Source organism: Pan troglodytes, chromosome 2, assembly GCF_028858775.2.
Source record: "Pan troglodytes isolate AG18354 chromosome 2, NHGRI_mPanTro3-v2.0_pri, whole genome shotgun sequence".
In the NCBI taxonomy this organism is placed as follows: domain Eukaryota; kingdom Metazoa; phylum Chordata; class Mammalia; order Primates; family Hominidae; genus Pan; species Pan troglodytes.
The window spans coordinates 35,543,870-35,567,507 of record NC_086015.1 but is presented as its reverse complement, the minus strand read 5'-3'; the positions used below and the strand labels follow the sequence as shown (position 1 = coordinate 35,567,507).

At 38.8% G+C, this 23,638-nt stretch overlaps 1 protein-coding gene across 2 annotated transcripts in view; it reads right to left on the bottom strand.

Annotated features, from left to right (window-relative positions):
* Window positions 1–23,277, bottom strand: part of STT3B (STT3 oligosaccharyltransferase complex catalytic subunit B) — a 106,349-nt gene extending 83,072 nt beyond the window's left edge. For both annotated transcript variants that reach the window (XM_001166939.7, XM_024355355.3), the window contains exon 1: window positions 20,882–23,277. In XM_001166939.7, the coding sequence (XP_001166939.1) occupies window positions 20,882–21,195 (314 nt within the window). In that variant the 5' untranslated portion in view covers window positions 21,196–23,277. The remainder of the gene's footprint in view (window positions 1–20,881) is intronic.
* Between the last annotated feature and the right edge of the window lie 361 nt (window positions 23,278–23,638).

Genomic DNA, 23,638 nt, shown 5'->3' with positions numbered 1-23,638 from the left:
TTCAAGTTTTTGACACGGCCATTAAACCATTTAAAATTTAGTATTATTTTCATCAGGGAAAACAAAACAGCAAAACAAAAACAAACAACAACAACGAGACATAGTACTAGTTAGACAAAAAGCTATGTAACCACCTGGTTCTTTTTCAAATTACTCTGGTGTTTAAGAGCTTTTGATCAAAAAGATTAAATGACCAAGGCTCATTTTTTCCATTGGCTCAAAAAGTGGCAGGAAGGGATTCAGAAGAAAACAAGATTAATATTGAGTTTTCTTTTTTTTAAGGAAAATAAAATAAACCACAATTTGTTTCTTAAAATCTGATTTTTAAACTTTGGTTTACAAATATAGCACTGTGCTATCTCAAACTGTGGTTGGCAAAATTGTAGTTGGAGCAAGATTACTCTACCAACACTTAAACAGATGTCTTTTGTGAATCCTAGAACAGAAAAAGCTAGAAGCTACATAAAGAAAAACACTGAATGTAAGATTCTGTAATAATGCAAATATTTTTCTTAAAAATGCAGCCATAAAATATGGATATAATCTATGAATAGATTATAGATCTCAAATAACTATTCACTTCAGGGCCAATAAACTTGGGCATTCTGCATACAAGTACACAATTCTAAGAACCACAGGCAAACTTGGTCCCTGACCTCACAGAGCTGATAATCTCACAGGAGGAAGAGGCAACGAGAAAATATAATTAAGCAGAGAACCCAGGGGGTACTAAAGGATACCTTCTTCGCTCATTTTTTTTTCATTTTTAAAATCTAAAGTATAATTTAGATGCTTTAAAATACACCAACTGACATGTTTCATTAGATGAGGTTTGACAACTGTATGCATAACATCACCCTCATGATGAAAGTTCCCACATGCACCTTTAGGTACTTCTTTCCAAGCATACTTTGACTTCTTTCACCATAGATTCATTATGTTTGTTCTCGGATTTCAGATAAATGGAATAATCGTAATTCTACTTTTTAAAAAGGTGAGTCAGGCTTCTTTCATTTAATATGTTTTTGAGATATATTCATATACCAACAGTTTATTCTTTTTTACTGCTGAGTAGTATTCCATTCAATGCATACTACAATCCATTCCCCTTCTGAAGGGCATTTGGGTTGTTTCCGGGGGAGGAAATAATAAGGCTGTACATTCATTCTTATAAAATATGAACAAGCATTCTTGTAAAAGCCTTTTTTAAGGACACAGGTTTTCACTTCTTTGGGTGAATACTTAGCAATTCCACTCCAAAGTTATATAGTAGACATGTATTTAAGAAATACTAAACAGTTCTCCAAAATAGTTACTGTTTACACTCCCATCAGCAATGTACAGGAGTTCCAGTTCCTCCATATCAAGTTTTATTTGGTTTTAAGAGCCTATCTTATGTATCACACTGGGTGCTAAAGATACTAGCAAACAGGACGGACCTGTCCTCACAAAGCTTACTGTCCAAAGGACTCGTGGATGGCTTCTACAACTGACATCTAACTTAAACCTGGATGAATTATTGAGCAAAAAGGCAGGAAAAGAGGAGAAGTGTTCTTGAGAGAGGAAAGAACACTCGTAAGGGTTAAAAAATACACATAGGTAGTTTTCATAATGCTAACAGAAAATAAAGATAGAACAAGTTTTGTGATGGCAGAAATATGCTTTAAAAAAAAAGGCAAGAAAGCAATGTAGTAAGTATAAGTTTTTAAAAGTCAAATAAGGATTCCTAAAAAGACAATGTGTTTAGTTTATCTCCCTATTATAAGCTCTCATTGGATCATGTTCCTTGACAGCATTGGTCATTCTTACTGGTTCAAGTCTAACTCCCTCACTAAACTAGAATCATGTCTATTTGGGTTCACACTACTGTAACCACAGTCCCTGGCAAGTAAGAGGTATTCAATCAATATTTTTTGATTACATGAGATCAGAGAGAAGTTCGGTAGTAACATTCAGAGATGGAAAGAAAGGTTTACGAAGGGTATTTGTATTAGTTTCCTATTGCTTATACAGCAATTTTAAACAAACTCAGTGGCTTAAACCAACATATACTAATTATATCATAGCTTCATGGGTCAGGAATCTAGGCACAGTTTAGCTGGATCTTCTGTTTAGGGTCGCACAAGGTTGCCATCAGGATGTCACCAGGGTTGGGTTCTTATGTGGAGGCTAAATTAGGTAAATAATCTGCTTCCAAGCTCACTCAGGCTTCCAGCAGAATTCATTTCCTTGAGGTTATAGGACTGAGGGGCTCTAGTTTCTTCCTGGCTGTTGGTGGAAACATCATAGAGGCTGTTAGTAGTTCCTTGCCACGTAGGCTTCCCTAACAGGGCTGCTTATCTTATAATGCCAGCAAGGAGTCTCTGGTGCAAGTCTACTGGTAAGACAAAGTTTTACACAACGTCACATAATCACGGAAGCAACATCCCATCACCCTAGACTCTGTTTATCACTCTGTTCTTCAAAGACTATCAATAAACAGGCTCTCTTGAAAATAACCCTTTCTGTAAAGATTTACAAAGCCACCTATAACAGTTTGTTGTTACACATACGACTACCAAAACTGGCCAAGTTAACATGTATTCGTGGGAACGGTAAATGAGAAAGCAACTAGTACCACCAACAGAAATGACCAATTATGGATGCTAACGTAAGCATAAAAGAAATCAGGAAAGAGGCCAGGCACAGTGGCTCACGCAGGTAATCCCAGCACTCTGAGAGGCCAAGGTGGGTGGATCACTTGAGCCCAGGAGTTCAAGACCAGCCTGGGCAACATGGCAAAACCTGTCTCTACCAGAAATTTTTCAAAATTAGCCAGGCGTGGTGGCATGCGCATGTAGTGCCAGCTACTTGGGAGGCTAAGGTGGGAGGATCATTTGAGCCTGGGAGGCGGAGGTTGTAGTGAGCTGAGATGACACCACTGCACTCCACCATGGGCGACAGAACAAGACCTATCAAAAAACAAACAAACAAACAAACAAAAAACACCCAAAAACCACAATCAGGAAATAAAGGAAAGGAGTACAATTCAACAAAGGGAGAAGAAAAATAGAAAAGTAAAAGGCAAAAGACAAAGTGTTAGAACACCTCAAGGATTATTCTATTCTTTCTCCTTTACCCTATTAGTAGGCCCTCTCAGGCTATATAAGGTACCAGATCTTTCTTACAGGACTAAGTACCACTATTTGCAACACTTCATATATACCCAAAATTCAGCACTAATAGGGACAGAGAACAACCAAGGTAAAGTACAAAGCAGCTAAGGCCAACTAAAGTTGGCATTTCAATCTACCTTTTATTGCTCCTGCCATCTAGTGGCAGGATCAAAAACAAAAGGATGCCAGACTGATGAACTCTATTAAAAGTAACACATGGAAAAAAAAAATCCCCCTTCAATAGAACGAAAAAAAACAGCCTAAATTCAATCTCAGCAAGTGATACACACGAGCACTGTCTAGATAATCACATTAAACATAGCCAGTTTTATAACTTAAAATATGGAAACTCATGAGAGAGTTATGCTCAAGCCTAATATGATTACATAAATTCCTATCAGTGTTTAAGTAACAGCAGGAAAACAATGATAGAAATTCTTAAGGATTACTAATGATATATGAGAATAACTTTTTTTACTAGGTTACTTTTACTAGGTTAACTCTGAAGGGAAAGACTCACAAATGTCATACCACCATAAATGTGACACTGTACAGTTGCAACTGGATCTCAGACTACTCTCACAAACCTCTCTCTCTGCTCTTGCAACTGATGGGTGGTCATTTTGATTGAAGCAGAGAGCATGTCATAAGCTTCAGATAACAAAGTACCTGTCTCTCTACTTTGAGCAACACAGAGAAAACCAAAGGTTGTTTAAAGGCTGCAAAAATGTCTTGAAGACTCCTTAGAGCTACTCTGCATCTTCCAATTTAAAGTCAGATGCATGTGCAAATCAAAAAAGAACACACAGAGCAAAACTTTTGAACACACATTAACTGAAAACAGGATTCCTATTTTAGTACCATCTCTTAATTTCTGCCTTAACTGGCAGTGACAGCTGTCAATTTTTATCAGTATCCATTTGAAAAAGGAGGGTGTATTCTGATTTATAAAGGACATTTACTAAACTAATTGGAAAAAAGAAAAAGCAACTGACAACAAAAAAAAATTACAACAAAATAAGAGGCTGTTAGAGCATTTTAATGGCACTAAAAAAATCTGAAAAAAAATCTAAGATCACATACAAAATAGTATATTTGATAAATTAAAACTATCTGGTGACACTTTGCTCAGCTAAGCCCAATAGAGATGGAAATCTAAATAACGTAGGCAGAAGGGATGGGCACAAGTGTTCTTTCTCTTTATATAACGCACGCACAACGTGTATAACATATATTTAAGTCCGGCATAACTATTCATATATTATAGAAACAAATCTCCAATAAATATTATATGTAAACATGTTATATTTACATTTCTTTATTGTTACTAGATATTATCTAAGTTAGACATATGATTATGCATTATACTATATAGAGAGGATTTCTAACAATTATTAGATATAGAAATACATAATACACGTTTAAGTCAGACCCATAGTCATATACTATAAATATAAAATTTATAACTAACAAGCATTATCCATAGTAATAATATCCCACGGCCCACAAGTTGGTGTGATGAAAGAGCCAAAGTAGTTGGACAACTAATAAACTCAAAAGCAAAATGACCAACTTTCTGAGGACAGTCTCGGTGGAAAGCAACAGCAAAAGGTAAACTAAAATAAAACAATCACTCAAAATAAGCAATGTATACAGGCCTGAGAACTTAACTATCATAGAAGTTAGTGGTATAATACTCAACTTCGTCACCAAGACAAATCAGGAGAATCAGGGGGGATGTTATCAATGAGCAGATACTCAATTGTCCCATTTGAAAAAAAAAAAGTATGTTCCTAATGTGGATATACTTGTTCCTAATGCAGTAATTCAAATAAACAAATAAAAAGATTTAAAACATTGAAGAAAGTCAGTCCTAGTTTTATTATCTCTATGACTTTGGTAAAGTTACTTAGCCTTAGGCCTCAGGCTCCTCATCTATCAAATAAAACATCTACATCAGTCTTTTCCATGAATTGCATGGAACACTAATTTAAAAAAAATTAAAATCTTACAGTGATTCATAAATTAAATACGGTAAATACCAGATTAAATACAATTAACAGTTAACTGAACAACTTCTTAAGACTGTAACATGGTAATGTGTATTGCATATCAGTATCAAAGAATGTAGTAAGCAGTTTTTTTCCCAAATTCAAAGTATCAAAGATTATTTTGCTTAGAAGTGTAATTTCTAGAATACGTGGTCTGCAGAACATACTTTGGCAAAATAATAATTTCTTTGTGCTCGCCAGGTATGAAGTTTGTTCCATATTACAGGGAAACCAAAACTTATCTCCCTCAAAGGGGGGAAGGTTCTTCACCCCCTTTCCGAACAGAAAATATCAGCAAACTAATGAGGGAGCAGAGAAAGAAGAGAATACAAGGAGAATAAATCAGTTTTCTCCTACCTTTAGAGACAGGTTGAGGAGAGGTGGTCAATACTGAACTATAGGGAAGCTTTACCATCCTTAACATATTTAAAATAACTTAAATTTCTGTAAAATAATAACATGCATTAAACTCCTCAGAGAATAGCATGTTTGGTATACTCTATTTTAAAATTTATTTTGAGAATACAAATGTTAAAAATACATTTATTAAATTTTAAATGGGCTCATTTTGTTCCCTATTTTACAAATGAGTCATTTGTAAAACAGGGAAAAAAATGGCTGTTTTTTTCTCCCCGGTTTCACAGAAACATTTTTTTCCCTGTTTTAAAATGGCTCATTTTCCCTGTGTTACTATGCTCAACCTGGTGAAATCTTTTTGCGAAACTACTTGACACTTATACTTTATCACAGTAACATTATATCAGCATTATTATAGCAAATATGTTATACTTTAGTTTACTTCTTAGGCAAGGATAACTACCTCTTTAAGACACTTAAAATGGAAGAATTCGGGGCAGGAAAGAATAAAAACGAATGAGGCTCAATCATGCAATGGCTGGAATCACCACTCCTGTTCCAACCAAACAGGAAGGTTAAATGACCAAACATTACTTGGTCAAAAGTCTCAAGATGCTCTGCATTTCATTACATGTCCAAGAATCCTTCCACTAAGTATTATTATTTCCACTCTGTCTTTGAATATTAGATCCAAGAAATCTGAGGTGACATGAAAATAAGTCATGCTGCCTGAAGCACTGCTTTTACACTGCAGAGATATGCTGAGGTGCCTTCAACACATAGAATTTTAAGGATCAGAAACTATACTTTTACACAGAACAAATCTTCCTAATTTGAAGGTTGGGAAGAAGTGTCTACAAATTTATTGTCTTTTTGTACTTGTTCAGGCTGTTTTATCCAAAGCTTTGCATTTTGGAATTCAGAATTGTTCTGTGGCATTTCAGTTTAAACCAACTGAGTTGTACTTGATGCGTGCCTACAGCGTTCTTCTGAGATGGACTCTCGTTCTGTCGTGCAGGTTGGAGTGCAGTGGCACGATCTCAGCTCACTGCAACCTCCGCCTCCAGGGTTCATGCAATTATTGTGACTCAGCCTCTCGAGTAGCTGGGATTACAGGCAAGCACCACCATGCCCGGCTAATTTTTTGTATTTTTAGTAGAGACGGGGTTTCACCATATTGGCCAGACTGGTCTCGAACTCCTAACCTCAAGTGATCCTCCCAAAGTGTGGAAATGACAGGTGTGAGCCACCGCACCCGACCTACAATGTTCTTTTTAAAGTATATAATGCAAACATTTGAATATTAATTATAAATCTCTGGCTTCTATTATAATTTTGAAAAATATTTCACCACTACATTTAAGATGGATTTTGAATATGCTGGCAGAACCTGGTTGATCCAAATGAATAATTTAGGGAAAAAAAATTGAGGAATAAGGAGGGCAGATAAGACTAGAAAGAACTTGGGGCTGAACTTACTGCCTACTCTGTCACTCCAGGCAAGTCCTCTCACATCAAACGTCCTCAGTCCACTCATAGCAAAAGTCACAGTTACATTAAAATTTACAAGTAAATAAAAATACTTGTAAATTCTTCCAAGCCTCAATTATTTGGAGGGGAAGGGGTACAACAGGTAGGTTGAGCAAAGCATCATGCTGATTCATAATTGTACACCTTTGCAAATGCTATTCTTTGTAACAAAAATGTCACCCTGGAGGCTGACTTCAAGGCCTTTTAACATACTAAGCAGTACTCTCTCATCTGTAAAACTGGGGCAATAAAATATCTAATAGGATTGCTTTAAGGACCAATTAGGCACAAACTGGAATAAGATACCTGCAACTAATTTAACCCAGACTTAGGATGCAAAATACATATACATATAACCTCCTACTAAATTAGTGAGACTAAACAACCCAGTTTAAAACTTTGGGAGAGACATGAACAGATATTTTACGGGAGATAAAAATGATAAACACATTGTGGTAAGTGTTTCCAAAGATGACCTTAAACAATTCTGCCCCTACCTGTATATGCATCTCCTCTCAACATTGAGCTAGGTCTGTGTGTATTTTGAGAACAACAAAATATAGTTGAAGTTACTTGTGTGTATTCCAAGCTTAACCCTTAGTTGACCTGGCAGCTTTCTCCCCCTTTGAAATGTTCTTTCTCAGAACCCCGCTGCAATGCTGAGGCAGACTAAGCAGTCACATGGAGGAGCCAAAAGCCCCAGCTGAGGTCCCAATGGAACAAGATTCCAGATGACTCTCAGCTGTCCAGGCATCCCAAACATTCTAGTCCCAGCTGACTACAGCCTATTGAGCCTCCAGGTGACTACAATCATCTCAGCACCTCAGCTGACACATGAAGCTGAAGGACTCCCCACTCAACCCACAAAATTGTGAAATAATAAAATGCTGTTTTGTCACTAAGTTTTGGAGTGGTATATTTTCATAAATAACTGAAGCATATTTTGACAAAATCCCACTCCCAGGTATATACCCCAGCAAACATCTACACATATGCATCAGAAAACAGTTTTAATGTTCATAGTAGCATGTTTCACAATAGAAAAAAAAACTGGATATTCAAATGTCTGTCAACTAACAGATGTATAAATGAAAGTCAAAGAGGAGGATAAATAAGCTAATACCATTTTTTAAGCTCCAAACAAAGCAAAAAATAGCAATATATTGTTTTCACAGCAGGGGTGTCCATTCTTTTGGCTTCCCTGGGCCACAGTGGAAGAAGAATTGCCTTAGGTCACACATAAAATACACTAACGATAGCTGATGAGCTAAAAAAAAAAAAAAAAAACCACTCATAATGTTTTAAGAAAGTTTACAAATTTGTGTTGAGCCACATTCAAAGCCGCTCTGGGCTGCAGGGTGGACAAGCTTGGTTTACAGATATATACATATGAGAGTTTTATTAAAAGATGGCAATGGAAACGTTAAACAAAATTCAGCATAATGTTGCCTAGTGCTAAGGGGGAAACTAAGGGGACAGGCTAGAGAAGAAACACAGCCAGACGTAAAACTGGTAATGTTCTGGTTTTGTAGTTGGCTAGGAGGTTCACAAGTATTTATCATTAAGTTTTACAATTATATATAGAATATGACAGCCCATTATATATGCAAGTTGTATGTTAAATATACTTCAATTTATTTAAAATTTATTTATAACTGTATATTATGTTGTGATTCTTACACAGTTATAACATCACTTAATGTTATATACTCTTTTCAAATGTCCAGAATGATTATTTCAAAAGGAAAACCTTTCATATAACAGCTGTTTATATTTGACACTTCATTTAAATGCAGTAAATTATTTTAACAACCAAAATAAAGTATTTAAACAGGTGAAATGATCTTCCTTTCTAATGAAGTGACTGATTCATTTTAACAACTTTAGAAAAAAATCCTTATTTGAAAAGATTTTAGTTGCTCCTCAAACTCATGACTTATGACTGGCCTTTACAGTTTTAAGATTAGATTTATTTCATCTACTTCACAGTTTCATTATCCTGTTCCTTCAAATGCCATAAAGCTGCTTAGTATATTAAAATAAAAGCCTTCTTTAGCGACGGTCTAGAGTAAAAATAATCTTGGGATTGCAATTAAACTTATATGGAACAAGGTTATTAAATTTTAAAAATTAAGAGCATATGCAATGCTCCCCCCCGCTCCCTGAGACAGAGTCTTGCCCTGTCACCCAGGCTGGAGTGTGGTGGTGCAATCTCGGCTCACTGCAACCTCTGCCTCCTGGGTTTAAGCAATTCTCCTGCCTCAGCCCGTCTAATTTTTGTATTTTTAGTAGAGATGGGGTTTCATCATGTTGGCCAGGCTGGTCTCAAACTGGCTAGTCTGGAACTCTTGACCTCATGATCCGCCTATCTCGGCCTCCCAAAGTGCTGGGATTACAGGCATAAGCCACCGCGTCCCATGGAAATGCTTTAAGTGTCAATGTCTTCAACAAACCCTGCTCACTGTAATAGATTTTTTAAAAGGCACACTGATGGACAAAGATTTGTTTTTAAAACAGCACACATTTTTAAAAGCAAAAACATCTTGTGAGATCATTACAGCATACTGTTTTAGGATTCACAGGAATACTGCCATTATTACATGGAATGATTCTATAACTAAAGAGCTGACCATTTTGTCAGGATTCAATGCATAATAAAAGAAAATAAAGACTTTATCTGGTTTATTTAACCCACAATATCTACAATATTCAATGATCTTCTCCAGTAATTAGACAAAAACAAAGCTATTTCCATTGCAAAGACACTTTAATGAAGACAAGCAATTTATTTGATCCCTAATGAGTATTTTTATTTAGTATCCTTTAACCTCTTATGGGAAAGTTTAAATGAGATCAGTCAGAGCTGTGATGGTTTCCTAAAGTGTTGCTTAATTTGCATATTAATTAACTATAATCATAAAGTTAAATCAAGAGCCATGAAACCAAATGAATCATTAATCCAACCCCACCCAAATTCATCATTTGCATGAATTTAGTATATTCTAACTAATGCCTATGTATGCAATGATAATTTCAATTCTTACTATTCCTTCACATCAGAATATATTTCTCAAGTTCAATTAAAATGGCATCTTGTGAATTTTACTTCTATTGCTGACATCTGTCTTTTTTCATTTCTCATTTGAAAAATAATAAAACTTTCATAACTCATATGGTTTTTGTATATTAACTAGTCTGTCTTCTCTTATTCAATGTTCCCTAACTAGTGAGTTAACACTGAAGACAGACCTCTCTAAGAGTTACTTGTACTTGGAAGAAATACTCAAGAAACTAAAATCTTCCTCAAAGTTCTTCCTAAGTTATCCATCCAGCCATTCATCTCCCAATTGTTGATGGCTGTCATGATGCTCACATATACCATTTCTTCCATAAGCATTATCTCCTTTCTTCATCATCAACTCTTCCCTTCTTCTATAAAGAATAATATGACATGTGTATTGAAACTGGGATTATGATGTTCACTGCACATGTGATCTTACTGACATCACAGTCAAATCCAAAATTTCGAAGTATTGCACAACAGAGACTTACTGTACTATTACTATTATGACCAAAACATAAAATGTGGTTACCATTAAAGATAAAGGATCTGTCTTAATATTCACTGCGCACTCACTATGTTCCTAATACTGTGTAGGATATTCTAGAAAGATTAGAAAAATGTTCTTGCCTTAAAGAATCTTTTGTCTCCCTACAATAATAGTAATAAGTTATTATTATATTCATTAGAGGAAAAATGAGCACCAAAATTTAAATCATCATAACATTACCTTACCAACTTTGGCAAAGAACAAATAACTTAAGTCTCCTTGAGTGTTTTTACATACACAGGTGTTAAAACCTTCAAAATGGCTCTGGCCTAGTTAGCCAAATAAACAGTCCTAAGTAAAATTTAGTTTGTTTTTTATTAATAAAACCTGTACCTAGACCTCTCACGTAAGACACAGATGATCAATTGTGATTTCTGAGAGAAGTAGGCCTGGAATTTATTTCTCTTTTTTTTTTGAGATGGAGTCTCACTCTGTTGCCCAGTCTGGAGTGCAGTGGCGCAATCTCGGCTCACTGCAACCTCTGCCACCCGGGCTCAGACAATTCTCCTGCCCCAGCCTCTCGAGCAGCTGGTGCCTACCACCATGCCCAGCTAATTTTTGTAGTTTTAGTAGAGACAGGGTTTCACCATGTTGGCCAGGCTAGTCTTGAACTCCTGACCTCATGATCCACCCTCGTGTAACCCAAAGTGCTGGGGTTACAGGCGTGAGCCACCACACCCAGCCAGCCTGGAATTTTTCTTAACAGTCAATATATCTCAGAAAAGAATCTCCATTTGAGGAATTCTACAAGAAATACACTAGAGGCGTTAAAAATAGCTTAAATCACTCAGTTGGACCATCATCCAAATAGAGCCTAATTTGAGCCATTTATATTATTCTCTGGCAGGTACACATGGGATTTTGTGAAGATGGGATACAGTATGTATACCCACCCTAAGACACTTGGTTTAAATATTAAGTTTGAATTCTGTAGAAATACTGGCTGACTAAACAAGAGTTTGAAAAAAGACAGTCCTAGATTTAAATTTTTCTTCAACAAAGAATTAACTATGACAGAAATGCAATATATGCAAAATTGCTACATCTACACAAATAAACAACAAAATACCTAAAAACCAGGATTGACAATCTCTACAAACATATCAATACAGCAAACAGTCCATGCCCAGGGTTTTCCTAAATTCCTCAGCTCAGACCTCCACTTCCAGTATTCTCTTTCCTGCTTTCAAGAAGTATCAAGCAACCAATGCCTTCTTTATGCCAATTTTAATATACAATACTTTAAAATAATAGTTGACAAAAAGCCATAGTTTAAAAACCAGTCATTTTGCATTTATCTGATTATCATTTGTCTCCTTAAAGACAATGATGTCTCTCTCTTCTCTCCCACCCACTTTCTTGTATTCTTGGTTTCTGAAGAAAAATTAAATCTCTGGACAATTAGTACCTTAAAACAAAGTTGTCAAAGTTACTCTAGTCAAGGATGACTCCACCTCAAGGGTTCAGCCTTGAGATAATTTTTTTAAATCTCAAGTGAAAAGAATACCTTCCCCTTCTCTTTCCTAGAGGCACCTCCTGCTATAAAAGAACAGGCAACCCCGTCAGGTGAATAAGACACCTGGTTAGCCAAATTATTGCTGAAATGCCGGGCATGGTGGCTCACGCCTGTAATCCCAGCACTTTGGGAGGCCGAGGAGGGTGCATCACGAGGTCAGGAGTTCGAGACCATCCTGGCTAACACGGTGAAACCCCGTCTCTACTAAAAACACAAAAAATTATCCGGGCATGGTCGCGGGCGCCTGTAGTCCCAGCTACTCGGAAGGCTGAGGCAGGAGAATGACATGAACCCAAGAGGTGGAGCTTGCAGTGAGCTGAGATCGCGCCACTGCAATCCAGCCCGGGCAACAGAGAGAAACTCCATCTAAAACAAACAAACAAACAAACAAACAAAAAAATTATTGCTGAACTTTATTACTTACGTACATATTGTCAACAATCCTTTGACCAACAAGGATGAATCTTAAAGAAAATGCTCAGCCAAAAAAAAAAAAAAAAAGAAAAAAAAAGACACAAAAGCCACAATTCCATTTATCTGAAGTTTAAAAATAGGCAAAACTAAATTGTATTGTTTAGCAATGCACACAGAGTTTACCACCTATGAGAAAAAGGAAGGATGTCATTACTATAAAGTCAGGGGGTGGAAGGGATTGAGAAACACACCAGGTCGTCTAAGGTAGTGGCAATGATCTTGATCTGGGTAATAGTCACATGGGTGTTCACTATACTTTAGATTTATATTTTTCAGGACGTGTCATACTTCATCATAAAAGAAAATTGTTTTAAAAACTGAAACTGAATTATCTTTTCTCCTCTAATGAAATCCTTTGCAGAACTCATTTCTTTGCTCTTGTTTATAGAAACATTTAAGACTTATTTTCAAAGAATATAACTGTACAAGAGTGCTGCCTCCCATAGTTCTGTACTCCATTTCTGATGTGGGTTACATAAATAAGATGTATAATAATTTACTTTAATAATAAACCTTCTTAAACTGGGTATAGTCTACAGGTGTTACTGGTATTTTAAGAATAGGCATCAAATAATAAACGTGTGGTAGGCATGGTGGTCACAAGTGAGTTTCCAGTTATGATCCTTTTCTCCAACTCCTTATGGCCTGTGTTCTCCTTAAGATAAATTTGGTCAGCAACAAACAATAATTTAAGCTGTGGATATACTCGAATTTTGAAAAAATCACACTACATTTTAATTTTTTTAACAGTGTGGGCAACAACATAAAATTTTACCTTCAACATTAGTATTTGCATATATATGTATATCTTATACGCTACAACATCATCTATCTATTGTGGGGCGGGGAGGCAGGGGACAGAAAGTGAAACAAAGCACCAATATTTAAAGTTTAAAACAATGCATTTGAAGGATTTTATAGGTTGGAGGGATAGCTAGATATCACCAAAGAAAAGAATACCATACTGGGGAGAAAAGTCTTTACTTGAGAACAGCTAATAAATCTGTAAGGCATGAAACGAAAAAAGAAAACCCCAAAAGAAAATATTATCAACTTGGTTATCAACTAATCATTAATACTTTAACACTTTACTAATATAAACAAAATTCCTTTAAATGTCTTTATGCACTAACATTTCCTTTTTAATAGGAATGAGCAAACAAGGTAAAAAAGAATAAAGTTTTAAAACTTATACTGCTAATTTATGGAGATTACAGACAACCAGTACACACAATTTTTTAAATAATCAATTCCAAATGAGTCAAGCTTCACACAAAAGCTCTATTTGTTTCCATATCTAAGCCTGAATTGTCAACATTTACGATACTGTAAATTTAAACTAAGTGGTAGAAAGTAACTTCCCCTCATCTTCTGAAGTAACAATTTCAAACGACTTCTCAAAATATTCCCTTCTACAGCAAACACAGGTGCAAAGAAAATGGAAAAGAATCTAGCCAAGCTATAATTGTATCACCTTAGAAAAAGTATTATCCTTCTGGTACTTAGCTTCTTAGAAAATAGAAACAGGGGGCCAACACATACACTAAAAATCCTGTGGGTTATAGAATTCTGAGTCTACTCTGAAAGTTCAGCTCTCCATCTCCCAATTCCCTTAACTGGCATGGCTTAAGACTTCCAATCTCATTATCATGAACTTTTTATAGACAAAATAAATCTAAATAAGAACAATATTCAGTTGGATTTGATCATCTTTTCCTCTCATTCAGCTACTCTCTTCAGAGTTTCTGAAAATCCCATAGTAATTGAAGGTTAAAAGTCTTAACCATCAACTCATCTCTTGGCTCCATCAAAACAATCAAAGTAATCAGCTATTATCCAACTAGTAAGCTTAGTTAGCTACAGCCCGGATTGTGAAGAGGTATTCTGATAGACCAGTATTTTAAGACTTAAGTTGGGGCACCTGAATAAAAAACATAAATTAAACAGAGGACACTTTTATTTAAGCTGGCCCTGGAGGCAGAGGGTGTGGTAAGAGGAACAGACTTTGGAATCAGGCAGATCTGTATCCTTCAATTCTTGTGGGAAATACTGAATTGAATTATCTTTTGTCTATGGAAATAAAAGATGTTACCTCATCTCCTCAATTCTAAGATGTCACTGGATTGTAAAACACTGTAAAAACTAAGCAACTACTATCATTTAGAACATATATTAAAGTTATCTTGCAACATTAAATTCCACAGAAAGAAAAGAAATAGACACAGTTGAGAGTGGTCAATTAGTGCCAACAGTCACAATTTTTTAGAGATTTGTTTGTCTACAAATAGTACAACCTTGAACAACATAAAGAGGCATTCACTAATTTATGTACACATTATATTCCAAAACATGTTTAGATGTTTTTCATCTGAAACTATGGAAGTATTTTTCCAAAGACACAAAATTCTAAATAATGGTTAGATTTCCTGGCAAGCCTACAAATGCAGATTAACATACATTTACCTAAATATGGGAGCCTCTGGGCAACTGATCCTATCTCCCCCAACGCTAATCCTCACCTCCTAATATATTCCACTTTAAAAACAAACAAAAAACCCTACAGTATTACCACTTTCTATCAATTTCTAAATTCCCAGAAATTACTCATGGTCAGAAGTAGGTAAGAAGAGGACAACAGAAGCCTTCTCAGAAGAGTTACTGGTTTAAATACAAAAAGCATCCACCAGAATCAGGTAGATAGACGGTTGAAGACAGAGTAGCAGGTTAACCATTTACAGGTTTTCCCCTTTCAATAGTATTAATTTGGCCCATATAGTATATCAGTGGGTCCTATACTATTTGGAAATGTTTTTCTTTTTTCCTATTTATTGCAGGGATTTACAGAAGTCACTTATGCAATCACACTAAAGCTAAACCATTACCTCTGGATGAAAGATGGCAGAGACAACAGGCTGACCTATAAAAGCCTTCTAATAATTCAAGGAATTTAGGAGTTTCACATAAATTACACCTAATAAAACCAACATCAACATCAATATCCATCTAATCACTTTAGAGTTTCTTCTGAGACACCAGATTCAGCAAACTCAAGTCATTTAACAGATGTGGGGCTAATGCACTGATTTACAATGCACTCAGGTAAGTTGCTAACCAAAACCTGGAATGATGGAATCTGATCCTAACTTCACTCTGAGGATACTGAAACAGCACGTATATACATATGTTCAAATAATATAGAAAACAAACACTATGTAGAAATAAATCCTGTTTATCATGGCGTTGGGGAACAAAGATGGCATTCTTCATATCATAGTAACAATGTCTGTCTACAAGCAGGATTTAAAAGTAGTAATGGATAGGAAGATATGCTAAAGCAAAATATTAATTGTAGAATCTAGGTGGTTAGAGTATATGAGTGTTCACTATAAAATTCAACTTTCTTGTGCATTTGAAAATTTTTATAATAGTTTAGCAATAGGTCTGTTGAATTGTGGGGTCTTTATACTTCAAGTTAACTGCAGTATTTTCACTCCCTAAGATCATTAAGTTTTAAAAGTAAACAAATTGAGGGGAAAAACATGATTTGGTCACTTGAGAATAATATTAACCTTTCCATCCTTCATTTCGGAGAGCACGTGTGCACAGACGAATACTAAGATATAACAATAAAGATAAATGTTAACATTTTCTCAAACACTCAAAACTTATAGAGAGTATAAAAATTGATTAGGTACAGAAGGGCTAGTTAAGTTAGCCCATATTCATTAACTGGGTCAGAGATTATGATGTAAATCCTTATATTGAGTTTCTAATGTTTATAACCAATGTTGTCTTTATGCAAACTACTCATGGCAGTAAGGGGCATGCAGTCCTACCCAAGTTAACCTTTACGATATGAAAACCATAAAGGGGGAAGGAAAAGTCCCAAGGGCATTCATGACAAACCCTAACTACCCTAGGGCCTATACATCATGAAATCTATGATTACTACTTATGGAAGCCATCACACTCAACCGAAATGGGAGTAGCACCAATCTTATCATAAATTCATACAATTTAATTGTCAATGAAATCAGTAATCAGTAACAGTGATACCTGGTCTGAAGTGCAGCTGGACTGCTGATGCTAATGATCCCACAAAGTGACTTTTTAAGATTTGGGGACGTTTGTGTTCTAAAACTGGTTTGGCTACCAATTTGTCTTCTTCAGAACTGAGGTCAACAGCCTCTTTTTGTCATCTGCAAAGTGAAGGAAAACATGGAGACCTCAAAGTACAGGAAGTAGTCCCCAACTTCTAACAGCTTATGTTCCAAAGGTTTATCATTCCTTTGAAAACACATCTGTACTAATTAACCAATTTATACCATAGTTTCTTTGGAAAAATTGCATTCTAAGTTCCAACTCTAAATTGCAACTTTCTGCCCAGCAAAAAGGCATCTGCTGCATTTTTGCTAACTACAGCCAAAACCTAAGGCTCAGAGAATTCTCTCTAGGGAGAACCCCCTTTATAACCTGCTAAGGCAGGGAAAAAAGAGCTCTCACATAGGGAACTTCATTGCTTCTATGGGAAAGGCTACCACAATTGAACAAGATAATGGATATGGAAAAGGTATCTGGCTAATATAAAGTAAAAGTATTATCACTTACAATAAAAATAGGTAGAAAACGCATTTTGCTCCAGATAAAAAGGTATAGTTAAGTGCTGTTAAAGTGGTTGATTAACCAAACGTTTGGCAAGTACAGACAATATATTTTCAAACTGTTTCCTCCTATCTGTTCAACTCAGCTGTTAAGGGAGGAATTACTAAAGTGAAGTCAAATTGTTACCAAAAATGTTGCTAAATGCTAAAAAAGTGCAGTGTACTTCAATAAATAAATCACACACCACCCCTTATGACAACTGGTAAGATAAATAAAATAACTTGGGTGACAAATTTAAAAAACAAGTATAACTCTGTGACAAGAAGTCACTTTCAGCAGCTAACTTGAGTCTTTTACACAATTTAAGAACTACTGTAAAATTTAAAGAAATAGCTCACAGAGAAAGTAAACTCTTCACTAAAACGACTTGCAGAAATGAAACCATTGATAGAGATATGGAAAAAGAGGTCAGGGAAGGTATGAGCAGGCCAGAATAAATCGGTTTGTGGAAGCACAGCCTGAGAGTAACATTTAAATATTATTAAAGGTCTGTGCCATTGCTATATGATATGACGGTGATCTGAGCAACTCCCAAACTAGAAACACTAGAGTGTTCAGCTACAGACCGGTTAAAGTGTTGCGACTATTAGTAGCTATAGAAGAAAACTAGATTTAAAAGCCCCAAAAAGCTTTAAAAGCCCAAAGTAATAATGGCAGGCAATCTACACATCCCCCTCCTTTTAACCTTTTCAAAAAGAATGACTGTAAGAATCAGATAAGAATGAATGAGATGCCTAACTGCGTGAGATCTTCAAAAGACATGAAAAAAAAAAACAAGAACAAGGTATTTTTTTTTTGTCTGAAACCTGATTCTCTCATTAAGTCACCTGAATTAGACATTATATTAGATTCATACTGACAAATCTCCATTCACGGTAAGGCACAGGGACAGTCCATTATTATACAAATCTCCTTACTACTAAGCAAGATTATCTAACATTATGAATATAAACATTTAATTAAGAAATGTCAACATTAAAACTACATGCAGAATACCTAAATTAAGTAGCTCTTTAAAACAGAGATGTATACTTTCAAATGGTACAAATTTAGCTAAATGATAATGTGTCAGAAATGCGTTTTCATATATATAAAAAATGAAGCAAAACATATTTTCTTTTTTGAGTCGGAGTTTCGCTCTTTGTTGCCCAGGCTGGAGTGCAGTGGCGCGATCTCGGCTCACTGCAACCTCCGCCTCCCGGGTTCGAGAGATTCTCCTGCCTCAGCCTCCCAAGTAGCTGGATTACAGGCGCCCGACACCACTCCCGGCTAATTTTTGTATTTTTAGTAGAGAGGGGGTTTCACCATGTTGGCCAGGCTGGTCTCGAACTCCTGACCTCAGGTGATCCACCTGCCTCGGCTTCCCGAAATGCTGGGATTACAGGCGTGAGCCACCGCGCCCGACCAAAACATATTTTCATGTGCATGAAAAAGAATTATGCCCTCCAACCACACTACTGAAGCTGGAAAAGGAAACTTTTAATACTTAGCTACACTAAAAAATAATAATAATAAAAATAAAAAATAAAAAAATTAGCCACTTTATCTGTTGAGCCTTTTCATTATTGCATTACTCAATTTTAGTGGGGATCTTTGGCTGACTTGATGCAGATTTCTAATCTTAAGGAAAAATGACCAAAATCTCATCATTCAGTAGTGAATTTTTCTGCAATCTTTAATTTCAGCCCCAGAGTTACTATTAAACAGTAGTTAGCCTTCCATTTGTAAAAATGTTACTATGGAAATATTCACAATTTTGTTACCTGAAATGTTTGGTCAACCATGCATTTCTGCTATTTTAATCTGAAAAGAGAACTTTCTCTTTTCATATTGTCCAGTAAATACTAGTTTTCATTTTCTGGTTCCAATTTCATTTTTATCTAACTTGCTTAAGTGTTTCAAAACAAGACCACCTAATAATATTGTGTCAATAAGCCTTCACAGGTATTCTTAGGCTCATAAATAGTCTACACTAACATATTTTCTTCTGTGATTGCACGTTAACAAAAAGGTTATTTTTTTAAAAAACTAGTGTTAGAAAACAAAATCAAAACTTCTAAAATGGAATGAAAACATTTCATGGAAGACTGTCACAGTAATTAACTGATCTAAATTGAACTGTCCATGAGTGGGCCCCTCTGGTGTTCAATAGATGTTGCAGTACCAATTTTTCTCTCCATAATGCAGAACTTAAATCTGGTATATTACTATACAGGTAAGTTACTGCCCCCCTCCCCCCGAACACTTATTATCTATATAGTTAGTAACTCTCAAAAAAGACTCTCTCTCTTTCATTCTCAAATGATAAAACAAATATCCTGAAATTTAGTTAGGTCTAACTGTGAGGAAGTAAGATTAACTCAAGGTTGACAGGTCAATAAGATAACACTAGTTTAAAAGGCATACTCTCAGAGGGGAAAATCCTAACTCAGGGGGAAAAATCCTAACTCGGGTTGGGCAAGTTGCGAAAAAAAGTTAAAGCAATCTTCCCATCTAGATAATTCACAGACCAATGTAGTGTCTAAGTTAGCTAGTGTTGTTAAGAGTGGGGTAATTTCCTAAAACATTCAGGTCTGTCCCTTACACCATGTGCAACTTCGGTATTACAATCTAGGACTCCCATCACCGTGGTACTGTTTGCTCTTATCCACAAACCTTCCTGCAGACCAATAAAGGAACTAATGCAATGCTTTCAGGTACTGTGCATAACACACTAAGGGTGACAGTGGCTAACAGGGTAAGGATCTTGTTCTAAAAAGCAACCCAAGACGATAGTGAAACAGTAAGGTGCTGAGTGCACTTAAGAGCTCTGAAAAAAAGCCACTCTTTAAAATACCTAATGATAAATAAATAAGAGTAGCTAGCTTTCAGATCACTTTCAGGGGTATTATTTCCTTCCCTCCAACACCCCACTGACTCTCCTTTTCCCTTCTCGTATCATGAGAGCATAAAAAGAAACAGTAAAAGCGTAAAACTGCAAGGGTGAGCAGCCGGGGTTCCGGCACATCTGGACCCACCTCCAGCGACAACAGGGCAGCCCCCCTGGCCGACTCCGTCTGAACTAGCAAAAACGCGCCCGCAAAAATGAAAGAACGCGAAAGCAGCGGGCGAGGAGGGCGGGGAATCGGCCGACAGTCCGCGGAGGAACTACCTGCCGGCTCCTGGCGTGGCGGGTCCGGACTCAGCGACCAAAGCGGGCTGCGAGGGACTGCACCCACACTCCCGGCGGCTGCACCCACACTCCTGGCGGCTGCACCCACACTCCTGGCAGTCTTCACACTAGCCCGGCCGAGAGTCAAGGTTTCGCTCCCGGACCCCGACGCCCCGCCTCAGGCTGCACGGGGCAAACTTCGCCCACGGGCAGGGGGCGCGCCCGGAGCTCCGGGATCCGCGCCGGCCTCAGCCAGGACGCGAGCGGGGCTCCGCGGCGGCGCGGGGCCAAGTCGAGGAGAGCTGCGGCGGGCAGAGGAGCGGGTCCCGGTTCCCCGCGGGCCACGGGCGGGGGAGGGGCGGCGAGGCACTTACCACGGGTCGAACTCGTGGATGATGCTTTCGAAGCGGATGACGGCGAAGAGGCGCGAGCTGAAGCCGGCAAGCCAGGCCAGGAAGAGGATGGTGAAGGAGAGAAGCGACTGCCACCCAGCCGGCTGCGACAGCCCCCCGGACAGCCCCGCCGGGGCCGGCTTCGGCGGCGCCGCGCCGCCCGCCGCCTTGTGCGCGCACTGGGCCCCGGGCCCGTGGTGGCCGTGCCGGCTGTTTCCCAGGGCCATGAGGCCACTCCACGGGGACGAGTTGAGGGACGACTTGTGCTTGCTCTCCGGGGCCGAGGGCTCCGCCATGTTGTGCCCCGGCGGCGGGTCTAGCTCTCCTCCTCCGCCGCCGCCGCCTGGTGCGAGGGGTGCTGGGCGGGGACCCGGAGGAGGAGGAGGAGGAGGAAGAAAAAGGAGGAGGAGGGAAGAGCTCTGCGCGCTCCCGCCCTCAGCGCCGCGAGGCCGGCGGGCTGGGGGTGGAGGAAGCGGCGGCGGGGAGTCTCCGCCTCAGCAGCGGCCGCGATCGCCGCTCTCTCAACCCAGATGGCCCCGGCGCCCCACTAGCCATCCGTATCCCCAGTGCAGCTGCGGCGGCGGCGGCGAAAGCCGACGGGACGAGGGCGCCAGAGAAGAAGCAGCAGACGGAGGCGGCACCACGGCTCTGAGAAGCAATGACATTCCCTCTCTAGCCCGCCGCCCGCCCAGCCGAGAGGAGCAGGGGGAGGAGCCCCCTGGAGTCCGGGCGGAGCTCAAGCATCCTCTGACTCCGCCCCCGGCCTGACAGGAACTGGCCCCTCCGCCTGTCACAAAGCGACAGGTCCGTTAGGGGGCGGGCCCAGAACCGCTGCGCCCACCAATAGGGGCGCGAGCTGGGGCGGAGCTTGACCCAACCGTCTCCCCCTCCCCCGCCCCATCCCGGCCTCGCGCCGATTCGCCCGGAGTGGCCGAGCTGCGCGGCTACGGCTTCATTGTCAGTTGAAAGACGCGGTTTCGCGCGCCTGTGCGGTCGGCGAGAAAGGGTACTAGGCGGCTCCGCTAGGTTCATGGAGCTGAGCTGGGCCGAGGGGCGGGAACTGCGGAGCGGCCTCGGTCAAACTCGTCTTAAAGGACGCGGAAAGCGCCGCACCGACCAGCAGGACGCTCGCGGGCTCTCCGCGGTCGTGACTTTTAACCCGCTTTGCGCGGAGCCCTCACCACGTGACGGCCGCGCAGGCGCATTATCCTAGCCCTCGGCGCGTGGGTCGGGCCGAGGGGTTCAGCCGCCCGTGGCGCTCCTCGACTGGCGTTGCGAATGAGCCCGTGGCGGCAGTGACACAGCCTACCTTGCTCATTGCGCTTCACGTCCCGCCTCCGGCTTCTGCGGCCGCGGGAATCCGAGAATGTGAGCAAAGACAAGTTTTCCGACACCGAAAACTCGTTGGAACCGGCAAGCGCGCCCCTAGCTCCGGCAGGCAAAATGCGACCTTCTCTCGCCCTTTTTCGTTTGTACTCCGAATTGCGAAAGTACTGTCTGTTCACTGGAAATATGGGAAAATGCAGAAATACATTAACGGCTGCATACATTCCGTCGAGTGAGTGAAACTAACTTACCCTGGACGTTAAGCTGTTTCCAGTTCTCACTTTACTAAATAATAATAGAACGAAGGTTCTTGTGCACGTCTACCTTGTATTTTTATAATTCCTTTCCTTTCCCCACTTCCCTCCTTGTCCGCTAAAATAAAGTGCTACCAGATAAACTCAGGGCAAAATGAGCTTAAACTAAGTGAGGTAGTGGGGAGTCTCGAATTGCTCTGATATAAACCCCATAGAAAGTACGGAGCTTTCGGCGTAATCGGTGCTCAGTAAATACTTGTTCATGTCAATTCACAGCTAATTGTACATTTTATTAGGTAAGTAACATCTGGATATTAAAGGGCATATTAATGTAAAACTATAAAGGCCCTGAATTATTTTCTTAGGTGATTTAAATTTTTCTCTTTAACTACAAATTGTGTTTCAATATTAATAGAAGTCTTAAAATATTAGATAAATGAACCCTAGTTATTTTGAGGTAGCTCTTTGAAAGTAAGGCAACTCCAGCTACCCTTTTAACCTGCTAAGTGGTTACGTTTTGTCCTGTTTCCTTAAAAAAACCATAAATAGTCTTATTAAGGAAATAATGAAAAGGTTTCCAGAAATAGACTTTCTCACCAACAGTTTAATAGCCGACATTTATTGAACGTACACATTTTAATGAGAATTAGGATAAAATATTAACTGCCTCTGTTATACAGAGAAAGATGAAATGCTTTTCCTCGTAGCCCAAACGGTACATGCTGAAATGACAGCAGAGGATTTTTGTCTGTGTTCCCTGAACCAAAGTTTTATCAGTCTAAAATAAAATTTGTGTTTTTATTTTAATTTGTTTGGATATTTCTATTTTATTGTCTTTGTGTATCTATTCCCTAGTAAGTTCTACGTTATCTTCTTTTGCTTCCTGTTTTGGCTGTTTAATGGCCATAGGCCTGGTCTGAAAAGTGACCAAGTGAAATAGTCCCAAATTGTTGCTCACTAGTCATGTAGCATTGGACAAGTCACCTGCATGGGTTGCCCTTTCTGCTCTTAAAGTCAGTTGTTAATATTAAAAAAGCTTATCTGAAAGCATTTTAGGAAATTGTTAAGGAACGTGCAAATACAGGGTAGTGGTAAAGGTGAAAAGCCCTACGAAAACCCCTTGATTTTTGACCTTCATTTATTCACTCATTCATTGAGC